The sequence below is a fragment of the Henckelia pumila genome, chromosome 2 (genome assembly GCF_033568475.1).
Source record: "Henckelia pumila isolate YLH828 chromosome 2, ASM3356847v2, whole genome shotgun sequence".
Classification (NCBI taxonomy): Eukaryota; Viridiplantae; Streptophyta; class Magnoliopsida; order Lamiales; family Gesneriaceae; genus Henckelia; species Henckelia pumila.
Window position 1 is genome coordinate 29,297,819 of NC_133121.1, and position 23,155 is coordinate 29,320,973.

The 23,155-nt window shown below is 36.9% G+C and overlaps 1 protein-coding gene across 1 annotated transcript; it reads left to right on the forward strand.

Annotated features, from left to right (window-relative positions):
* Positions 1 to 7,065: 7,065 nt before the first annotated feature.
* On the forward strand, positions 7,066 to 7,992 carry LOC140885270 (uncharacterized). Its single transcript, XM_073292221.1, has one exon. The coding sequence runs from the start codon at positions 7,172 to 7,174 to the stop codon at positions 7,688 to 7,690; it is 519 nt and encodes a 172-aa protein (XP_073148322.1). The 5' UTR covers positions 7,066 to 7,171; the 3' UTR covers positions 7,691 to 7,992.
* The last annotated feature ends 15,163 nt before the right edge of the window (positions 7,993 to 23,155 follow it).

A 23,155-nucleotide genomic window follows, 5' to 3' on the forward strand; every position in this document is an offset into this window, starting at 1 on the left:
TGCTCGTCAACACATGTACACAATGGAAATAATTACTTGAGTAAACTCCGCAATGTTGAAGCCTTGATTATTGTAGCTCCTGGTTATTACTATTATGATCAAAATAATAATTATTATAAGTTTTATAATAAATAAATAACAATAATATTTTTTATTATTCGTTTTATAAATAATAATGATAATAATAATAAATCATTATACTAGTCATTAATATTAAATAATTATTATTATTATTCATTTTATTATAAAAATAATTATATAATTATTTATTAATATATATTATAATAAATTATTTTTATTATATTATATATGTTAAAATGAGTCAAAATAAACTAAATATTGAAAAAAAAATAATACAAACATAGAAGTTGAAGGTGGGAATTGCCACTATCATCCAAAATGGATGCAATGTATATTCTCATGAATATGGGATAAGTCATTCTAATATCAAACCTAGCACGAGTATAAAAAATGAGATGAAAATGTCCATTTTATTTTCATCTCATTCACTCATACCAAAAATTAGGGGTGGAATCGGATCGGGACCCGTCCCGTAACCCCCTTACCCGATTCCCGTTCCGATAGGAATTGAGATATTTTTTTTCTCCCGATCCTGCACCCGAGATGTGTCGGAACCCGAATGTTCGGGATCCTGAACATTCGGGATCCCGTCGTTCGGGAGAGGGTAATCCCGAATAATATTTTTTTAAAAAAAAAATTCTATGAAAATATTTTTTTGAAAAAAATTTATGAAAAAAATCAAACAATTTCTTAATACATTACAAATAAATTAAAATTTCTTTATATATAACCATTAAAAAACTAAAACATTTTTTTAGTACATTACAAATAAACTAAAACAACTACTTGATTAATAAAAAAACATATAATTATTCATAATAATAAAAAAAATAAAATAAAAAATTATAACTCAATGTTAATATTAAAAAATATAAATATAAAAAAAATTATATGGTATATAATTAGAAAATATTAATATTAAAACAAAAAAATATTATTAAAAAATATTATTTTTATATTCGAATCATGTCGGGAATCCTGTCGGGAAGGGTTGCCTATACCGATCCCGATCCCGACATTGATCGGATCGGGAAAAATCCCGAACACTCGGGTCGAAAAAAGTTTGGAACGGAAAAAATTCGGGACGGGAACGGGTTGGGAATCGGGACGGGTCGGGTCGGGATTTTTTAAAAATTTGCCACCCCAATCAAAAATATGCTCTTAGTTTAAGAAGTAGGTTTTTCCTTCTTGAACTAAGGCTTTGGACCGCTGCAAACTATATTCCCGGATTTTGTTGTTCGAGTTGATCTGGGCTAGGGCCTGAATCGGACCAAAATTCTATTAGGTTTGGGATTCTAATTAGGTAGTGTTTGGGAAAGATTCTAGAAAACACTTCTCAATTTTTCTTCATAAAATTTTGAAATTTTGTTAAATTTTGTGAAAAAAAAGCTGAGAAATGCTTTCTAAAAGCTCTCCCAAACATTACCTTAGACTCGTGTTACACGGAATTTCTGTTTTAAGATGCATCAATATAATATTTTACAAATACTCCCTAATTTATATGTTTTAAGAGACATCAATATAATATTTTACAAATACTCCCTTATTTATTATGTTTTCGGCTAGTTATACCGTTTTCAATAAACTATTTAATTAATTATAAATTATTGATCACAAATCAATATTCTATTAAATCAAAATTTCTGGCCACGACAACGATTATTTGCCCAACACGTAAACTAGAAAAAGAAACAGACACGGATATTGTGATTGAAAATGTGGTGCACAATTTCAGGAACAAGTTTCTGACCGAAACGCATAACCCATTTGGCAAACTAACCAAAACAAGGATTACTCTATATATGCTATTCATAGAGTATTTCTTCGTTTATGATGTTGTCAAATGTTAGTTTTTACATCATCAATATGTATGTTAATTTCATAAAATTGTAAGAAATCTATATGCATAATGCAATGATATTGGTATAAGGGGAGAAATACTCTCGGTATAGCATGTACTAATCTCATATGATTATGCTATGATACACATGTACTATTTTTCTCGTGGTCAAATATTAATCTTTGGATCATCAACACATCTGAAAACTTCCATAAAATAGGGGCTCTATAGGACGAGACGCTTATTGTTTTACTAAAAGTTATAGCTGATTAATGATACAACTCAAATCTTTTAAAGCGCAAAACAGCCCAAGCGTCATATATCGATCGTTCTACTCAATAAGGACAATTATTGCACCCCAACAATCTCTCTCTCAATAATTGGACTACTTGCAATCAATGAAAATCGAACTCATGACCTTAACCTGGATACCAATTGTAGGACCGAACACTTTCCACTTTATCAAAAGTTATGGCTGGTGGTAATGATGCAACTCAAATTTTTTAAACTGCACATCAACTCAAACGTCATTTTTCGATTGTTATACCCAACAGGGATAATATTGCACCCCAACAAGCTCACATGATCTAATGATATTTAATTAATTAGGTCAGAGAGAACACTCTTGGTGTAGCATATATTAACCCCTAGCTCACAGACACATTCAAAAACTTGCTATTGTTGAGACACATAAATTACAAAAAGATTTACGTTGAATTGTCTCATGTGATAATTTTGTGAAATAGACCTCCAATCCAACGCAACCTACTTTAAGTAAAAATATTACTTTTTATTAAGTTTATGTACCAGGTCGACTTGTTTTTTGGATAAAAATTAATAAAATCATCTCACAAAAGACATACTCAATAAATTAAATGTCTCTTCAAGTTTGATGTTTTTAAAAGGCATGCATATTCGCAATGGAATTTAGGCTGATTTATATAAACGTTTGATGTGTTTTTAAAACTCATACGTATTAGCATTTAGCAATGCAGTTTACACCTAAATATAAATTATGTGCTTTGGGTATACTATTCGCCAAGTGAATGCAACCTAAGACAAGAAACATATGAAATCATTAAAAAATAGATATGTTTATATGAATTTAAGAAATCAACTCAAATACCAAAGATTCGATAATTAAAGATCGAATCTAATTAGATTTAAATATAAAGAAAAACATGAACACAAGCCATATATGAAGATAAACTAACTACACACACAAAATTGATCCCCTCCATCTAGGGGGTGTCAAAAACCAATCCAACCCGTCAACCCGACACGATTCAACCAAAAAAATATCAGGTTCGAGTTTGGGGTTTTTGGGTTCAGGTTGAATCGAGTTGGCCCGAAAGCAACCCGAAAAAAATATTCGGGGTCGGGTTGGGTCGGGTTGGGTTGTTAATTTCATAAAATTGTAAGAAATCTACATGCATAATGCAATGATATTGGTATAAGGGGAAAAATACTCTCGGTATAGCATATACTAATCTCATATGATTATTCTATGATACACATGTACTATTTTTCTCGTGGTCAAATGTTAATCTTTGGATCATCAACACATCTGAAAACTTCCATAAAATAGGGTCTCTATAGGACCAGACGCTTATTGTTTTACTAAAAGTTATAGCTGATGAATGATGCAACTCAAATCTTTTAATGCGCAAAACAGCCCAAGCGTCATAGATCGATCGTTCTACCCAATAGGGACAATTATTGCACCCCAATCATCTCTCCCAATAATTGGACTACTTGCAATCAATGGAAATCGATCTCATGATATTGACCTTGATACCAATTGTAGGACCGAACACTTTCCACTTTATCAAAAGTTATGGCTGGTGGTAATGATGCAACTCAAATTTTTTAAACTGCACATCAACTCAAACGTCATTTTTCGATTGCTATACCTAACAGAGACAATATTGCACCCCAACAAGCTCACATGATCTAATAATATTTGAATTAATTAGGTCAGAGAGAACACTCTTGGTGTAGCATATATTAACCCCTAGCTCACAGACACATTCAAAAACTTGCTATTGTTGAGACACATAAATTACAAAAAGATTTACGTTGAATTGTCTCATGTGATAATTTTGTGAAATAGACCTCCAATCCAACGCAACCTACTTTAAGTAAAAATATTACTTTTTATTAAGTTTATGTACCAGGTCGACTTGTTTTTTGGATAAAAATTAATAAAATCATCTCACAAAAGACATACTCAATAAATTAAATGTCTCTTCAAGTTTGATGTTTTTAAAAGGCATGCATATTCGCAATGGAATTTAGGCTGATTTATATAAACGTTTGATGTGTTTTTAAAACTCATACGTATTAGCATTTAGCAATGCAGTTTACACCTAAATATAAATTATGTGCTTTGGGTATACTATTCGCCAAGTGAATGCAACCTAAGACAAGAAACATATGAAATCATTAAAAAATAGATATGTTTATATGAATTTAAGAAATCAACTCAAATACCAAAGATTCGATAATTAAAGATCGAATCTAATTAGATTTAAATATAAAGAAAAACATGAACACAAGCCATATATGAAGATAAACTAACTACACACACAAAATTGATCCCCTCTATCTAGGGGGTGTCAAAAACCAATCCAACCCGCCAACCCGACACGATTCAACCAAAAAAATATCAGGTTCGAGTTTGGAGTTTTTGGGTTCGGGTTGAATCGAGTTGGCCCGAAAGCAACCCGAAAAAAATATTCGGGGTCGGGTTGGGTCGGGTTGGGTTGTTAATTTCATAAAATTGTAAGAAATCTACATGCATAATGCAATGATATTGGTATAAGGGGAAAAATACTCTCGGTATAGCATATACTAATCTCATATGATTATTCTATGATACACATGTACTATTTTTCTCGTGGTCAAATGTTAATCTTTGGATCATCAACACATCTGAAAACTTCCATAAAATAGGGGCTCTATAGGACCAGACGCTTATTGTTTTACTAAAAGTTATAGCTGATGAATGATGCAACTCAAATCTTTTAATGCGCAAAACAGCCCAAGCGTCATAGATCGATCGTTCTACCCAATAGGGACAATTATTGCACCCCAACAATCTCTCTCCCAATAATTGGACTACTTGCAATCAATGGAAATCGATCTCATGATATTGACCTTGATACCAATTGTAGGACCGAACACTTTCCACTTTATCAAAAGTTATGGCTGGTGGTAATGATGCAACTCAAATTTTTTAAACTGCACATCAACTCAAACGTCATTTTTCGATTGCTATACCTAACAGAGACAATATTGCACCCCAACAAGCTCACATGATCTAATAATATTTGAATTAATTAGGTCAGAGAGAACACTCTTGGTGTAGCATATATTAACCCCTAGCTCACAGACACATTCAAAAACTTGCTATTGTTGAGACACATAAATTACAAAAAGATTTACATTGAATTGTCTCATGTGATAATTTTGTGAAATATACCTCCAATCCAACGCAACCTACTTTAAGTAAAAATATTACTTTTTATTAAGTTTATGTACCAGGTCGACCTGTTTTTTGGATAAAAATCAATGAAATCATCTCACAAAAGACATACTCAATAAATTAAATGTCTCTTAAAGTTTGATGTTTTTAAAAGGCATGCATATTCGCAATGGAATTTAGGCTGATTTATATAAACGTTTGATGTGTTTTTAAAACTCATACGTATTAGCATTTAGCAATGCAGTTTACACCTAAATATAAATTATGTGCTTTGGGTATACTATTCGCCAAGTGAATGCAACCTAAGACAAGAAACATATGAAATCATTAAAAAATAGATATGTTTATATGAATTTAAGAAATCAACTCAAATACCCAAGATTCGATAATTAAAGATCGAATCTAATTAGATTTAAATATAAAGAAAAACATGAACACAAGCCATATATGAAGATAAACTAACTACACACACAAAATTGATCCCCTCCATCTAGGGGTGTCAAAAACCAACCCAACCCGCCAACCCGACACGATTCAATCAGAAAAATATCAGGTTCGGGTTTGGGATTTTTGGGTTCGGGTTGAATCGAGTTGGCCCGAAAGCAACCCGAAAAAAATATTCGGGTTCGGGTTGGGTCGGGTTGGGTTCGGGTCAACCCCAGTTGACCCGAATATTTTAATTATTATTATATATATATATATAATTAAGAAAAATTTGTTACAATTTCATATGTTGTTTATTTGAAAAACATTTATTTTATATTGATATAATATATTTTCTTGATTTAATGTTTATTTTGTATAATTTTGATTTTTTAAAATAATTTTTTTATTTTTTGTAATAAATAAACTTTAAATTTTCTAAAACTAAACTTTCAAATTTAAATTATATAAGTTTACATTTTGTTATCATATGAATAAATATAATATTATTATTATTATTTTGTGTTTTTATTTTTTATTTAATTATTTTTCTGAAAAAACAAAAAATAAAAATAAAAAATCGGGTTGTTCGGGTTGAGAGGGTTGGTTCAGATTATACGGATTCGTGTTTGGGTTGAACATTTTCGGGTTGGTTCGGGTTCGGGTCGGGTTTGGGTTGAGGAATTTTAAATTTTTTTTTTCAACCCGACCCGAAACCACCCAACCCACCCGAATTGACTCCTCTACCTCCATCCTAGTGTACAGAAAATCCGAGGGCTACTTTAGCGGTCTTTATAAAAAAAACTACTAAAATACACGGATTTCATGCATATTAGGGTGCAGAGGATCAAATCTATTTATATTTGTGTGTGTGTATGCATATATATGATCAAGTATTTTGTGACACAGTCTCGCAGATCTTTATCGATGAGACGGATCAACTTTACTTATATTTATAATAAAAAGTAATATTTTTGATATAAAAAATAATTTTTTTTTCGTGACTGATCTAAATTGAAGATCCGTCTCACGAAATTGAAGCATGAGTCAATATCACAACTCACAAGTATATATTTAATATTAGATTCATTTACAAATTAGCATGTGAGAGAAAATATATGGTTTAGAATTTGCAATAGAAAAATGAAATGCCTGCCACTGGCATAATATTCCTTCCTCCAATACTATATATATAAATAAAGGCAATGGGAGTGAGGCGTACGTCCCTCAAATCCTCGTCGATCCGAAAGCTTCTCTCCACCTTCTCTGCCCTGCAATTTGCGGGCAGAGGTTGGACGACATCGCGAAGAAACTAAGCCGGCTTCGATTTCTTTGATCAAATGACGACCAACATGGAGGTCCAGGAGGAGGAGGATCCTATCTCCGCCGTGAAAACGCCTACAAAAGATGAGAAGAATAAGAAGAAGAAGAAAAAGAGCGGCGCTTTTGGCCTTTTCAAAGCCGCACTGTCCATGATGCGCAAGCGTCCCAAAGATCCCACGTCCTACGAAAAATCTACGCCGGCGAATTGGACGAAGCTAGTGGACTCGGTCCGGCCCTTGCACTCGCAGGAGAACATCCCGTCGCCGCCACCGTCCGTCAATTGTGAATCTGCCGCCGAGACCATTAAAGAAATGATCTCTCCGCCTTCCCCTGCAGCATCTATGAGCCAATACGCTTCCGCTTCGAGTCTCCGGGATCTGGTTGATTCCGATGATGAGGAGGAGGAAGAGGAGGAAGATCCCGACGAGGTGTTTGATGCATTGTGCGGAGATGAGATGATCGATGCCAAAGCCGACGAATTCATCGCCCAATTTTACCAGCAACTCAGGCTTGAAAACAAGGGAAAGCTCTACTAATAAGTTCGATATCCTTCTACATATATATATGTGTTCGTGAAACTGCATGGCCCGTGCATGCATTCATGTGATAATGATGTAACAGTTCAATATTGCTTCAATTTCTATCATGGAAGAAACACGCACGCGCACCCACCTGTCTCCTAGAATTCCTGTACCTTTTTCATTTTTGATTTATTAGTCCTTTACTTTGTCTTGTTTCGTTTGTTGCCATAACTATTGTTATAAATTTGTAGGAGTACTCAAGTTTTTGCCATTGACGTGGTTTCGATTGTAGCAAAAGAAATTATATAATTGATTAATAAAATTATATTTACATATATATGTGATTTAGTGTTTTTTGGTACTTAATTGATAGGATTTTTTCATTTACAATCAAGGATAACTTCTTTTTTTTTTTTTTGTTTTTATAAATAATATGCACATATATCATGCAATATACATAACATGAACAACTGCCATGAAAAATGTACAATATGTAACATTTTATTTACATATATATGTGATTTATATATTGTTTTTGGTATTTAATTGATGGGATATTTTCATTTATCTAGATAACTTTTTGTTGTATATAATATATGCACATATATAATTATACATATGTAACATGAACATCTAACATGAAAGATGTAACTTTTTGGTACTTATTATTTTATTAAATGTGAGTAGTATATATTAACCCTTTTTTTAGTGTGTCATGGTTAGGGATGACAACGGAACGGGTCACACACCCCGATCCCTAGCTCCCCTGACCCATTGACTTGAACCAGCACCGCCCCGCCCCGCCCCGCCCCGCAACCCATTTGATTGGGTTTGAACCCGCTTCAGACAACGCGGGTTTCACACGGAGCCGGGTTTAAACCTGGCTCATTTTCATCCCAAATCATGGTGATTTTTTTACTGACCCATACCCAAAATAAGGTGATTAAGGGTTTAATCACAACTAAATAAACAATTTGGTTTATGGCAGTTCGGAAGCTCCGGTGCGATCGCACGGTCCGATCGGAGTTTGGACGCTCCGAACCCTAGCAGCCAGCTGTACACGTGATGTCAACAATGATGTCGGCAGAGTGACGTAAGGGATGATGTCACTGATGTGCGATCAGACGCTCCGAAGTCCCGATCGGAGGCTCCGATGTGCTGGCAGGACGCGTGGTAGCCATGCAGAGATCGGATGCTCCGAAGTCCCGATCGGATGCTCTGATCTCGCTCTATAAATAGAGGGTCCGAGAGCTCATTTGTTGCACCGAGTTTCCCTCATTTCCTCTTGCTTCTTAGTCCATATATTAGCGATTTCCTAGCTTCTAAGCATACCCTAGAAGTTGGCACTTGGCAAGGCATTCTGGAAGTCGTAGCGGAGTTGTGCCCTAGATTTGGAGATTTTGTCAGCAAAGGACTGACAACGAATGCAGGTATAACTTTGGGTCCCTAAAAATATTAGGGAGTATCTATTAGCTTAGTTAAGGTTTAAGATCATGAATAGTGATATATGGAAATATTGACTTGTAGGCTTGGAACCTAGAGTGGTGTACTAGGATTGTCTACTGGGATAGAGGTACGTAAGTACTGACCGAGATATCTGTCATGATATATGAATTTATGAGTTGCATTTGTATATGATATGTATTGAATGTTTTATTGCTTTAGTACATGCATGATTTTATACCAGACTGCATCTCGTGAGAGGTGAGTCGAGTGTATGGGGAGGCTCAAACCCAACGGTTTTGTCTATCACTGTGAGATGCCGCAACGGCGGGGATTGACGCTTCAGTGATAGGGGAGTATACGAGTGCCCCGCGGAGTCGCTCTCCAGCACGGTGTTGTATATTCATTGGCGCCCCTGAGCAGAGTGTTTTACCATGGTTTTAAAGTCATTTGTATGCTTTATATAAGTTTATATATCATTGCTTTCGTATTTAGTGTAGTCGCTCACGCCCCTGTATTTGTGTATCTTGGATACCTTTGTGGCGGGGCAGGTCTTAGGCTCGACGGTGTAGGCGATTTGAGACAGGAGTGAGACCAGGTGCCAGAGCGGCAGTGTGAGTACTAGAGGTTAGGAAATTGATAACCTATTTCGATATGGTTGTATGAAAGGGATTTATTCTTAAAGTTTAGACCGTCAGTTGTATTCCGCCGACTAAATTTTTTGTATTTACTTTCCGTTGTTAAGCTTTTAGTTAATTATTATGCATGCGCAATTAAACTCTGATTAGGTAGTGGATCCGGATTGGGTCGCTACACTTATTGGTATCATAGCATGCATTTGGGAATTAGAAAGCGGATTGGAATAAATCTCTATTGCCTTTTAGGACAGCTGGCATATTATGATGAGAGCCATGATAGTGGAGGTGGACGCTGGGGCGATACGGATGATCGTAGACATCGTCATGGAAACCGTGAAGAGCGGAGATGTTTCAGTATGAATCGATTCCTGCAAATGGGTCCTAAACCATTGGTCGGAGGTGAGTCCCCAGAGGATGCAGAGAATTGGATGGAGCGTATGAAGAGTTGCTTTCAGGAATTCCAGTGTACTGGAGAGCAGAAGATGGAGACGCTTGGTTTTCTAGTAGAGGGGCGAGTGAAAAAGTGGTGGAGATCTACGTCTGCACCATTCGTGGTGGCTCGAGGAGTAGCTACGTGGGAAGAGTTCCGCACGGCTTTTTAGAAGATGTATTTTTCCCTGGCTCTTTGTCAGGAAAAAGCGAGTGAGCTGCTGAGTTTGAGACAGGGTACGATGACTATTGACGAGTACCAGCAGAAATTCTTTGAGCTTCTACCTTAATATCTGCACATTGCTGCCAGCTCAGAGACAAAGTACGATCTTTTCCTTCAGGGTCTCAACCCTGAGATTCATCGTCTTATGGCTGTTGGTAGTGATATGACCTACGAGGGCTTGGTGAGTCGTTGTCGCCAAGAAGAGGATAGCATTCGGTGGAATAGGTCTTTACTTTCATCTAGACCAGCCAGCTCTTTGGGACCGCGAGCCAAGTCTTTCAAGAAGCAGGGTGGAACTTCCTCTTCTTCTTCAAGATCTGGAGGAGTTCACCGTTTCAGTGGTCAGAAGATGAGTCGTTGATAGCAGTGTAGACGGAGACACCCTCCAGGCCAGTGTCCTCGTGCTACCGGTGCTTGTTTTCTTTGTGGAGAGATGGGTCATATGAAGAGGAATTGTCCAAACTTGGTGCGAGCAGCGAGTGGTTCTGGTAGTATTGGAGGATCTCAGGCTACTGTTCAGCAGCAGCAGCTGCGTCATCAGTCGCAGCAGCAGCACCCTCAGACTTCTTCTCGAGGTCATTCTTTCTTGCGCCCGCATACCCAGGGGCAAGTTTTTGCTTTGAACCAGGAGCAGGCTGTGGCTGATAGTGATCGCATGATTGCAAGTACCTTTAGTTTATGTGGTTTTCTTGCATGTGTTTTGATCGATACTGGTGCATCCTATTTTTTTGTATCAGCATGATTTTCTAAGAGGTTTAGACTACCTTATATACCTTTAGACGTGTTGTTAGCGGTTTCAACTCCGATGGGTCAGGAGGTATTGACTAAACGTCTAGTGGTGGGTTGTATTTTGGATTTTGAGGGACATCAGTTGAGTGCTAACCTGATGATCTTAGCTAGGGATGAATTTGATTGTATCATTGGGATAGACCTTCTGACTACTTACAGAACGATAGTGGATTTCTACCAGAGGTTTGTCCAGTTTCGTCCCGAGGATGGAGTGGCGTGGTACTTCTATGGTGAGGGAGCGCAACCCCCGATGCCAGTGGTTTTTGCTTTGAAAGTTTGTCGTTCTTTAGAGTTTGGCAGGGAAGGCTACCTTATCTACGCGATTGATGAATTTTTAGAGGGCCCGGACATCCGGGAGATACCAGTGGTCCGCGAGTTTTAGGATGTGTTTCTTGATGAAATTCCAGGTTTTCCACCTGTGATGGAGATCTAGTTCGATATAGAGTTGTTTCCAGGGACATCATCGATTTCCAGAGCTCCTTATCATCTGGCTCCGTCAGAGATGAGATAATTGCAGATGCAATTACAAGATCTTCTTGATAAGGGCTACATTCGACCCAGTGTTTCATCATGGGGAGCCCCAGTACTATTTGTCAAGAATAAGGATGGTTCGATGCGTCTGTGCATAGACTATCGACAGTTCCAAGTGACAGTGAAGAACAAGTATCCTCTTCTGCGGATAGATGGTCTGTTTGATCTGCTTCAGGGGACTTCTGTTTATTTTAAGATTTATCTGCGGTCAAGATAGAACCAGTTTCGAGTCAGAGAGGAGGATTTTCCTAAGACAGCATTTCGTACGCGGTATGGGCACTACGAGTTTCTAGTAATGCCGTTTGGGTTATCGAATGCTCCAGCGGTATTTATGGATTTGATTAACAGGGTTTTCCGCGATTTCTTGGATAAGTTCGTGGTAGTGTTCATCGATGACATCCTGGTATATTCTTGCAGTGTTGACGAGCATGCCTTTCATCTCCGTACTGTCTTACAGATATTGAGAGAGCGACAGTTGTACGCTAAGCTCAGTAAGTGCAACTTCTGGATTGACCGATTTGTATTTATTGGTCATGTGATTTCTCAAGATGGTGTGGCAGTTGACCCTAGCAAGACAGAGGCTATTCTGAATTGGGCGCGTCCAACGATAGCTTCTGAGATTCGTAGTTTCCTGGGGTTGGCAGGATACTATCGCCGATTTGTGGAGAATTTCTTTCAGATAGATAAGCCTTTGACGTAGTTGACGAAGAAAGATGTTCCTTTCGTTTGGTATTCAGAATGCGAGGAGAGTTTTCACGAGTTGCATTGTCTTTTGAAGACAACTCTAGTGTTAGCTTTACCGTCTGGATCATGTGGTTTTGTAGTCTACACCAATTCTTATCTCCAAGGATTAGGATGTGTGTTGACGCAGAAAGGACATGTGATTGTCTATGCCTCCCGACAGTTGAAGACTCATGAGGAGAATTATCTTGTACATGATTTGGAGCTTGCAGCCATTGTCTTTTCTCTTAAGATATGGCGTCATTATTTGTACGGCGAGAGATTTGAGATCTTCACCGATCATAAGAGCTTGAAGTATCTGTTTACTCAGGCTGAGTTGAACATGAGGCGGCGACGATGGATGGATTTGTTGAAGGACTATGATTGCAAGATCAAGTACCATCCAATTTCTTTGAATCCAGTTGCGGATGCGCTTAGTCGTAAAGTGTATGTGAGTTCCCTTCGTACCAACTCAGTTTCACGAGTGGTGGAGGAATTTTGTTCCTTAGGGTTTACCTTCCATCACAAGAAGAAACAACATGGAGTTTGTGTTTCATCAGTACTTGCCGAGCCAGCCTTGTATACTCGGATCAGAGAGGCACGTATTGCTGATCCGAAGAACCAGAAGTTAACATGATTGCCTGAAGGGGAGAGTACATCTGGATTTCATTTCCAGAATTATGGTCTGTTGTGTCTTTCCGGCCGTGTGTTAGTTCCTGATGATTCCACACTGAGAGAGAAGATCTTGTCGCAGGCTAACCGCAGTAGATTCTCTATTCATCCAAGCAGCATGAAAATGCACAAGGATCTACGTACGAGATTCTGGTGGAAAGGAATGAAGCGCAGCGTATATCATTTCATGTCTCGATGCCTTGTGTGCCATCAAGTCAAGGCAAGGTTTTGACAACCCGACAGATGCTCCGCTTAGAGATTCCTGAGTGGAAGTGGGAGCATGTGACGATGGAATTGTCACCCACATGTCTTTTTCTTTCAAGAATTGTGATGCAATATGGGTTGTCGTGGATCGATTGTCGAAGTTAGCTCAATTTCTTTCTTATAATCGAGATTTCACTTTCGACCGGATGGCACGTCTGTATGTGCAAGAGGTTGTTCGCCTGCATGGGATTCTGTTGAGCATCGTTAATGATTGAGATCCGAGGTTTATCTCTACGTTTTGGGGTAGCTTCCAACGTTCTCTTGGTACTACTTTGAGTTTGAGCACAGCTTATCACCCAGAGACTGACAGACAGACGAAGAGGACTATCCGTACACTTGAGGATATGCTTCGAGCTGCTGTGATGGATTTTGGACCAGCATGGCATGACCATTTGGCGTTGGTGGAGTTTGCTTATAATAACAGTTACCATCGCAATATTGATATGACACCATTTGAGGCCTTATATGGACACCGCTGTCGTACACCTTTGTTTTGGGATGAGGTTGGCGAGCATCAGGTTGAGGGTCCGCAGTTAATTCAGCAGATGACCGATGCGGTAGAATTGATCCAACGGAGGATTAAAGCTGCACAGGATCGACAGGCGAGCTACGCTAATACGCATCGTAGACCTTTGAATTTTTAGGCAGGGGAGCATGTGTTTTTGCAAGTTTTACCTTTCAGGAAGGTGATGAGATTCGGCCTCAAGGGTAAGTTTTCACCAAGATTCATAGGTCCATTCGAGATTCTGGAGAAGATTGGTGATGTGGCCTATCGTTTAGCCCTACCGCCTTATTTTTCCAGTATTCATGATGTTTTCCATGTGTCTTTGCTAAGACAGTACGTGGCGGATGAGTCGCATATTTTGCATCTGACTGAGGTGCAGTTGGAGCATGATCTATCGTATGTTGAAAAGACCTCTCAGGATCCTTGATAGAAACGAGAAGGTGCTCCGCAAAAGAGCATACCGTTTGTAATGGTGCAGTGACAGCGCAGAGGTACCAAGGAAGCGACTTGGGAATTGGAGAGCCGGATTCGCGCTGAGCATCTAGAGTTGTTTTTATTTCGTATTCTCCTTTGTAAGAATGTAGTACTTTGAATGTTCAGTTGTAATAAAGAACATTTTTTTTTATTCTATATTATTCCTCATACTTAAATTTCGAGGACAAAATTTCTTAAGTGGGGGAGAATGTAGTGACCCATACCCAAAATACGGTGATTAAGAGTTTAATCACAACTAAATAAACAATTTGGTTTATGGCAGTTTGGAAGCTCCGGTAGGAAGATCGGAAGCTTCGATGCGATCGGACGGTACGATCGGAGTTCAGACGCTCCGAACCCTAACAGCCAGCTGTAAACATGATGTCAGCAATGATGTCGACAGAGTGACATAAGGGATGACATCATTGATGTGCGATTGGATGCTCCGAAGTCCCGATCGGAGGCTCCGATGTGCTGGCAGGACGCGTGGCAGCCATGCAGAGATCAGATGCTCCGAAGTCTTGATCGGAGGCTCCGATCTCACTCTATAAATAGAGGGTCCGAGAGCTCATTTGTTGCACCAAGTTTCCCTCCTTTACTCTCCCTCTCCCTCTTCCTCTTCCTCTCCCGCTCTTACTCCCAGCCTGGACAAAACTCCCACAAACTCAATTTGTAACCTAGTTTTCCCACTTTTTTCTCTCACATTCTCTCATTCAAAACAACAAAAGATTTTTTATATATCGAATTGGTAAAAAAAATTTACAACCCAAAAAAAAACAAGGATAACAAGAGGTTTAGACGATTTGAGAGTTAAGGAAACAATACAAGGACCAAAAGTATTTCAAAGCCCAAATCTATTTCAGCCCAAAATTGGATAGCTCATAATAATCGGCGCTCAACCTAGCAAGGATTAGTGGATAGATTTTTATTACGTAAGAAGGAATATTTGATTCTTAGTTTGTTACGATTTTTTGCCACGTGTCATTGACTTATTAGATACAATAACCCATAAATATAGGTGATTGCAATTGTTTATTTCTCAAGGTGATATGAAATCGTTATTGTCCTTCCAAATATATCATGCATCTTCTAGAGTTTTTTAACTTGGCATCCTGAGCCATGGCGGAAGCCACATTTTCGTTGAATCCATCATCCTCTCTTATCAGTACCACCAATCCCACTGTCTTAATAATTAATCCAGAAAATCAGATAAGCTCTGTAAAGTTGAGCGATGACAACTTTCTTCTTTGAAATGTCCAGATTCTTATTGGAATTCGTGGATTAGGTTTGGATATCATCTATCTTCTTGATGTTCCTCCTGCTCCTCAAAAGGTGTCACTCGATGAACATGGAGTTGAGACGATCAATCCATATTTTATCTCTTGGTGTCGACAAGACCAACAGTTATTTTCATTTCTTCTTTCTTCTATGACAGAAGGTGTTCAAATCCAAATGATTGGTTGCTTAACTTTCACATAGTTATGTAGCAGCTTTACTTCCCTTTTTTCTACAATATTGAGAGCCAAGGTAATGCAACTCAAGCTACAGCTTCAAACTCTGAAAAGGGGGATCTTAGTATGAAGGATTATCTAGGAAAAATGAAAAATCTGATGGATATTCTGGCCACCTATGGACATCTCATTTCAGATGAAGATCAGATTCTCTATGTTATGGGTGGACTTGGACTTTAGTATGAATCTGTAGTGGTTCATGTTACCTCTCGAGTCGGTTCACTCACTGTTTCTGATGTGGGTGCAATTTTAATGGCTCATGAAGGAAGAATAGAGTCATATTCTCTTACCATTGATAAAACCACTCCTTCAGTAAATGTTACTACGTTTCTCTCTTAGAAGAAATCTGAATTTTCTTCTCAGGATCCTCAACAATTCCATCGTGGTAGGGGTCGAGGGAGACATTCTCGAGGTAGAGGTAGAGGATGGCACTACTCCTTTGGTCGACCTGTATGTCAAATATGTGGCTACACTGGACATGTTGATGAAAAATGACATTATCTATTTGAGAAGGATTTTGTGCCATTTCATCGGTAGAATGGGGGATATAATTCTTGACCTCCTTCGAATCAATCTGGAAATTACTATCCAACTATCAACACCACCATTGACCAAAGTATCGTGTTGTTGTTGTAGCTTCAACCACGTCTGGTTCCTCTCCTGAAGATTGGCAGTACCCTAACTTTGGAGCTCCACATCATGTTACTAGTGATCTTGGTAAACTCTCCTTTGGCTTTGAATACACTGGTCATGGTAAGGTTCAAATGGCATTTCTCATATTGATAGTTCTAAACTTTTATATTACTCTCATTCCTTCCTACTCAAAAATATGTTGTATGTTCCTAAAATAACCAAAAATCTCTTAAGTGTTAGTAATTTTTCTCAAGACAATAGAGTTTTCTTTGAGTTTCATCGTACTTTTTGTTTTGTGAAGGACCTAGCCACCAATGCAGTTCTTCTCAAAGGGTACAAATGACTTAGTTCAAATGGTCGAATATTCTCAAACTCAGTCTTATTCTCTCTTAAATTACTGTCCAACACCTTCTCCTCTGTTCCTTTCTCAAAATTCTATTATACACCCATGTATTTCAAATACTTTTCCAGCCTCTTCTGCTTCTATATCTGATCCATTATCCACCTCTTCGATTGTGTCATCTAGTTCAAATAAATCTCCTACTAGTGTTCTGGTTATTTACTCTGTTGTCAATGAAGAGGATAGATCACTTCCTTCTCATGTGAATACTCATAATGGTTACCAAGGCCAAGGCTGGGATGTTTTAAACCAATAATTTTGAAGAATCGATTCATTTTTTGTAAGAAGCAAAAAATGCGAAAGAGGCTCAACAAAATCCTGATTGGATTAATGATATGAAATCTGAATACAATGCTTTCATTTAGAATAAAACATTGTCTTTGGTTCAAATCCCAGCTGATACTTTGATCATTGGGTGTAAATAGGTGTTCAAACTTAAGACTAATCCTGATGGGTCAACTGCTAGGCACAAGGCCAGATTAGTTACGAAGGGTTATTCACAAACTCCGGGCATGGATTACACTGAAACGTTTAGTCCAGTTGTTAAACAACAAATATTTGAATTGTGCTAACTCTGGATGCTTCTTGTAATTGGAGTATCAATCGATTGGATGTTAATAGTCCCTTTTTACATGGATCTATTACTGAAGTAATATTCATGCAACAACCTCCTCGTTTTGATGTTCAAAATGGTGATATTCCACTTTTTTTGTCAGTTACACAAGGCTATCTATAGTTTCAAACAAGCCTCCCGTGCTTTGTTTGATAAATTTCGATCTGCTCTTCAACTAATGGGATTTATTGCTTCGCATGCTGATTCTTCACTGTTCATTAAACATACTTCAACCACTATTGTCTATATTCTTGTATTTGTTGATGATATAATTATAACAGGCAATGATCAGGTTCATATACAGCAAATTAATTTGGACACTCAATTCTCACTCAAAGATCTTGGTGATATGTCTTTTTTCTTGGGCATAGAGGTAAACAGGTTTTTTGATTTTTCATTATTTCTCTCAGTATAAATATGCTCAGGAATTACTTCAGAAAACAAAGATGCATCAAGCACACTTGTTTGATAGGATTTTTTCATTTATCAGGATAAATTTTTGTTATATATATATATATATATATTGTAGTGACCCGCGCCGTGATCACTTATTAATCAAAATCTTAAGCATGCATTTAACTTAATTAAAAGAATCATCAGAAATAACAGCGAAAAAGCATAAATAAATCCCAAATAAAAACAATTATGATACAACCAAATCGAAATCTGTATCAACTCAAATACAACATGAACAAAATCCTAGACAAAACCCTGCTTGTCATCCATCGCCTAAGCCCTTCTGGAACCACCCGCCTCATCTAGCCGCAGACCTGCCCCATGAAATAGGGTGTCCAGATACAACAAAGTACGGGACATGAGCATGATAAGCTCAGTACGAGAGTATGAGTATATGGTATTATATGTGCATGTATGCAAGTGAACTTGGTACCAAGACACTCAGGTCAAGAAACAAGCTCATAGACCGGGTCCGGGGTATATAGCACGTTGCGCTGCCGCCTCAGGAGGTGGCTCATATACCCAATGGATAACGGTGACCCGATACTAGTACATGTTTCCAACCAACACGGTGACCTAAAACAAGACTTACGTATCCAACCATCCATAAACTCATAGGGTGAGCACCCTACTAAAGGATACCTCTAAGGTAAAGGCTCAATATGCTCATGTATGCAACATACAGTCATGACATGCTATATATAAAGGCATATAAAACATGCAATCACATAATTCATGCAAACATATAATATATGCATACTCAATCTGAATATCTCGAATAATACTTCTGTACCTCATATACTAGGCAAGCTAGACCAGCACTATGTCCAAGCCTATTGTACGCACTACAATGCAAAGTACTCATGCATTATAACTTTATTCTAAAATCCTTAACTAAACTATAGCATACTCCCTATTTACTATAAGGAGCCGGAGCTATACCTGCTTCCGTCGTCAGCCCGCTGATGACGATTGCCCCAGAACTTGGGCACCTCTCCGCAGCAACCCCGGAGTGCCTTGCCAACCTCCGGACCAAGCCTAAGAAGGCTGGAATCACCCCAAAATGCCTAGAATACACTAAATACCGAAAGAGAATCTTGGAATTGGTGTGAATGAAATGAAATTCGGAACCCCTATTTATAGGGCAAGATCGGACGCTTAAATCGGCCAGATCGGACGGTCCGATCTACATGTCTTGCCATGCGTCAAAATCTTGTCACATCTGTCCCGCCACCACATCGGACACTCCGATCTCCGATCGGACGCTCCGATCTCCGCCACGTGTCAGTCCCAGCTTGACACCTCATTTGTTGGGTTCAGACGTTCCGTTCCTGGATCGGACGGTCCGATCCTGCCCGAGCTCAATTTGCAATTTAATCCCTTAATCAATTCCTTAATTACTTTTAAGTCCTTTAATCTTATAAAAATGGAACCGGGCTACTACATATATGCACAAATATAAATATACATATATATAGCATGAACATCTAACATGAAAAGATGTAACTTTTTGGTACTTATTATTATTTTATCAAGTGTGAGTAGTATATATTAACCGTTTTTTGCGTGTCATGATTAGGGATAGCAACGGGACGAGTTCGGATCCGATTTCGCCAAACCCAAAACCCTCAGCTGCCAAGAAAAAATCGGACTCGGACTCGGACCCGCCCCATCTCAAAACACGACGGATCCAACCAAGTTTGGACCAGCCGACCCGCTAACATTTAGTATTAAAATTTTTTTAATTAATTATTATTTATGATATATATCATATATACACACATACATATTTATTATATGAAATATATACATAGTATATGTATAAGTACATATTTGATTATACATTATGTATACATATATACAATATATATTTAATATAATATATAAAATAAGTATTATATAATTACAGTATATATATTTAATATATATACGATATAATATATATTAAACAGTATACATTATATTATATATATATATATATAATATAAATATTTAAATTTATATATATGTGCGGAACGGGTCTACCCAAACCCGAGACCCATCCCGAACTCTCTCTCTACCCATTTATCTGGCCCCGTCCTGTCACGTAACCCGTTTGACCGGGTTTATGAACCAGCTCCATACGGGACAGGTTTCAAATGTAACTGGGTTTAAACTCGACTAATTGTCATCCTTAGTCATGGTGATTTTTTACCATTTTTTTATTTTATATAAATACCCTCTCCCTCTCCCTCTCCCAACCTTGACAAAACTCCCACAAACTCGAATTGTAACCTAGTTCTCCCACTTTTTTCTCTCACATGCTCTCATTCACAACAACAAAAGATTTTTATATATAGAAATGGAAAAAAATTACAATCCAAAAACAAAAACAAGGATAACGATCGAGAGGTTCAGATGATCATTTGAGAACTTACAAAACCCACAAACTATTTATTACGTGACACACGTAACGCGTAGATGTGCGTCGTCTACTAGTTATAAGTATTTGTTGATGTCTCCTAGTCAACTTTTATAAACACTGAATACAAGATTTTATGCAAATGTACCGAGTTACGTTGTTTGTGGTCCACATTGACGTTTTCGAGTGCTTGATTGGAGAATGGAGTTATAATATTGTTAATACTCTAATTAAGATTTGATTTAATTTTTGTGGATTTTTCTTAATTAGATGTTGATTAATGAAATTTCCTTTCAAAAAAAAAAAATCGATCGATCGGTTTCTAAAATTGCTATCTACTTTTATTTTAATAGTCAATTTGGAATTAAAGTATGAGTTCGATTTTATACTTTGACAACAAGGGCGACATAACGTTTGTTGTAAAATAATCTCAATAATATTTTCTAAGAAATCATTCATATCTGTTATAAATTTAATAGTGAACAAGATAAAATAAAAGAGAGAAAATATAAGAGGATTCAATGATCTATTATTTTGGTTAAACACCTTTTTTTATAAGGTGAAGGTATTAATATGTAAAACATATATTATAATGAGTACTTATCAATAAACTCAATCACCTATATCTATATATAACACGCTTTCTTATATGATTGGTGAAAAATTTAGTGATGTCTCGTTAAAACCTTCTTAGTAAAACTCATTTGAAAAAAAACATGAATGAAAGAAAAAAACAGTAACTCCTCTTGAATTCAATCACCGAAGATTCTTTAATTGATGTATTCTTATCTTATATATGCATCAATTTTTTGAATTTTAAAGTCGGCAATGCTTTTGTGAATAGCATCTATAGTTTCGCTAGAACTAATTTTCTAGACATCAATATTAGATTTCTCTTGGAGTTCATGTGAGAAGAAAAACTTTGGCGAAATAAACTTTTTCATATCCCCTAATATATCCTCCTTTTAGTTGTTGTTACCCTGCATGATTCTTGAATATTGTGGATCGTGTAGATTTTAACAATACATATTCTCGACTTGCTTCATGCATTCTAATGATTAATTTAGAGTTGCGGTTTAACATTGCTTTGCCAATTTCTATGGTATAACAATGTCTCTTCATGTAAACACATAACATGTTTGATATCTGGCTTTATGTGGATCTGAAAGATAGTATGCATCTTCATATCCTACTATAGATGGATTTATTTTTTATAAATAAAATAATCTCATGTCTGTTGTACCATGAAGATATCGAAATATATGTTTTACACAATACAGAAGAGTTATATTTTACTAGAAATTTAACATGAAATGTTATATCTAGTTGAGGGTAATTTGCTGGAAACGATAATATACCAATTTCACTGAGATATCATGCTTCATGACCGATTATATTTTATCCATCGTCAAGTGGATAGAAAGAATCTTTCTTAGTCTCAAGAGATTTGATGATGTCAATGGATGTGTTTTGTCCATGTAAAAGTATTATAATATTTTTTTTCAATATACGAGGATTGATAAACAAATATTTCTTCTAATAAATGTTCAATTTGCAATCCAAAATTTTTTTTGTCATTATTAAGTTTTCATCTCAAACTCACTTTTTAAAGAATTCATAGTTTTTGTAAGCTCTTTGTGAGTCCATGTAAGATTTAGAACATCAATTTATACTATCATAATTTTTAAACTCTCATCCATTTTTCTTTCTTCAAAGAAAAAAAATCCATAGACAAATAACATCATTTGTACAACCTTCTGCTATTAAATACTCTAAATCCAATTGTACCACAGGCATTCAGATTGTTTTAATCCATATAACGACTTTTATAACATTATTATGAACATGTTTGTGTCAATTTATATTGTTGTCTAACCCTGCAAGTATTTTTATATATATTGTTAGATCCCTTAGTTTTGATGATAACAAATAATATTTCATTGTAGTATATCAAGTTATCTTGTATTGTAATACAGGTACTCGACCGCTCTTTTCGAAGACTCGAGAATACTCGTCACCTAGTCTCTAGAGGCTTCAATGTTCTCGAACATTCAAGAACTCAAGAAGATCTATTCGCCCGCCCAGTAGCAGACAGCTTACTCGACTGAGCACTCAATTGAAAATTATTTGAAAACGATCGGAAAAATTTCTTCTGATTCATGCTTCCCAACTTACATAATTTTCGATACACTTTATCAGAAAAGGTGGTTGTCAAGACATGAACAACTGACAAAGTATCAGAAGATCAGAATATTTTCCCGAAATGTACACTGAAAATTTTGCACATATAAGCTATCTACGATCGTTGCCTTTTACATTTGGAAATATAATAATCTCTCATTTGTTGAAGCGTAATCTATATCAAGAAAGGACGGCAACAATAATGTTGTTGCATTAATAAACTTAAAGTAGAAAGTTCAATCTCATGCAAAAGTCACTATATATAAATATAGGATGGATCAGAGAGAGAAAAACTTAAAAATTTGAATCATTCTGCATTCTATCAAGAACACTCTTTCTCTCGCTTACAATCTTGCATTCTCAGAAACCTTAAGCGCACAAGGAATCCATGGTATTCTTTGCTCTAACCAACCGTCGCTTACCAGAAATATATCAGAGATTCAAGGATCAACCAAGGGTTTATCAAATTTTCTATACGTCTTCAGACATAGGGATTTCGTAAAAGAAGTTTGATTGTTTGGATCCAAGGATTCGAACATTTGTTATTGTATTTGTGGTGTGCCAGGATTTTCAATATAGGCAGTGTACAAGTCCTAA

What these genes read in the sequence shown, in the direction of transcription:
- LOC140885270 (XM_073292221.1), top strand. Translation starts at nt 7,172, where the DNA reads ATGACGACCAACATGGAGGTCCAGGAGGAGGAGGATCCTATCTCCGCC.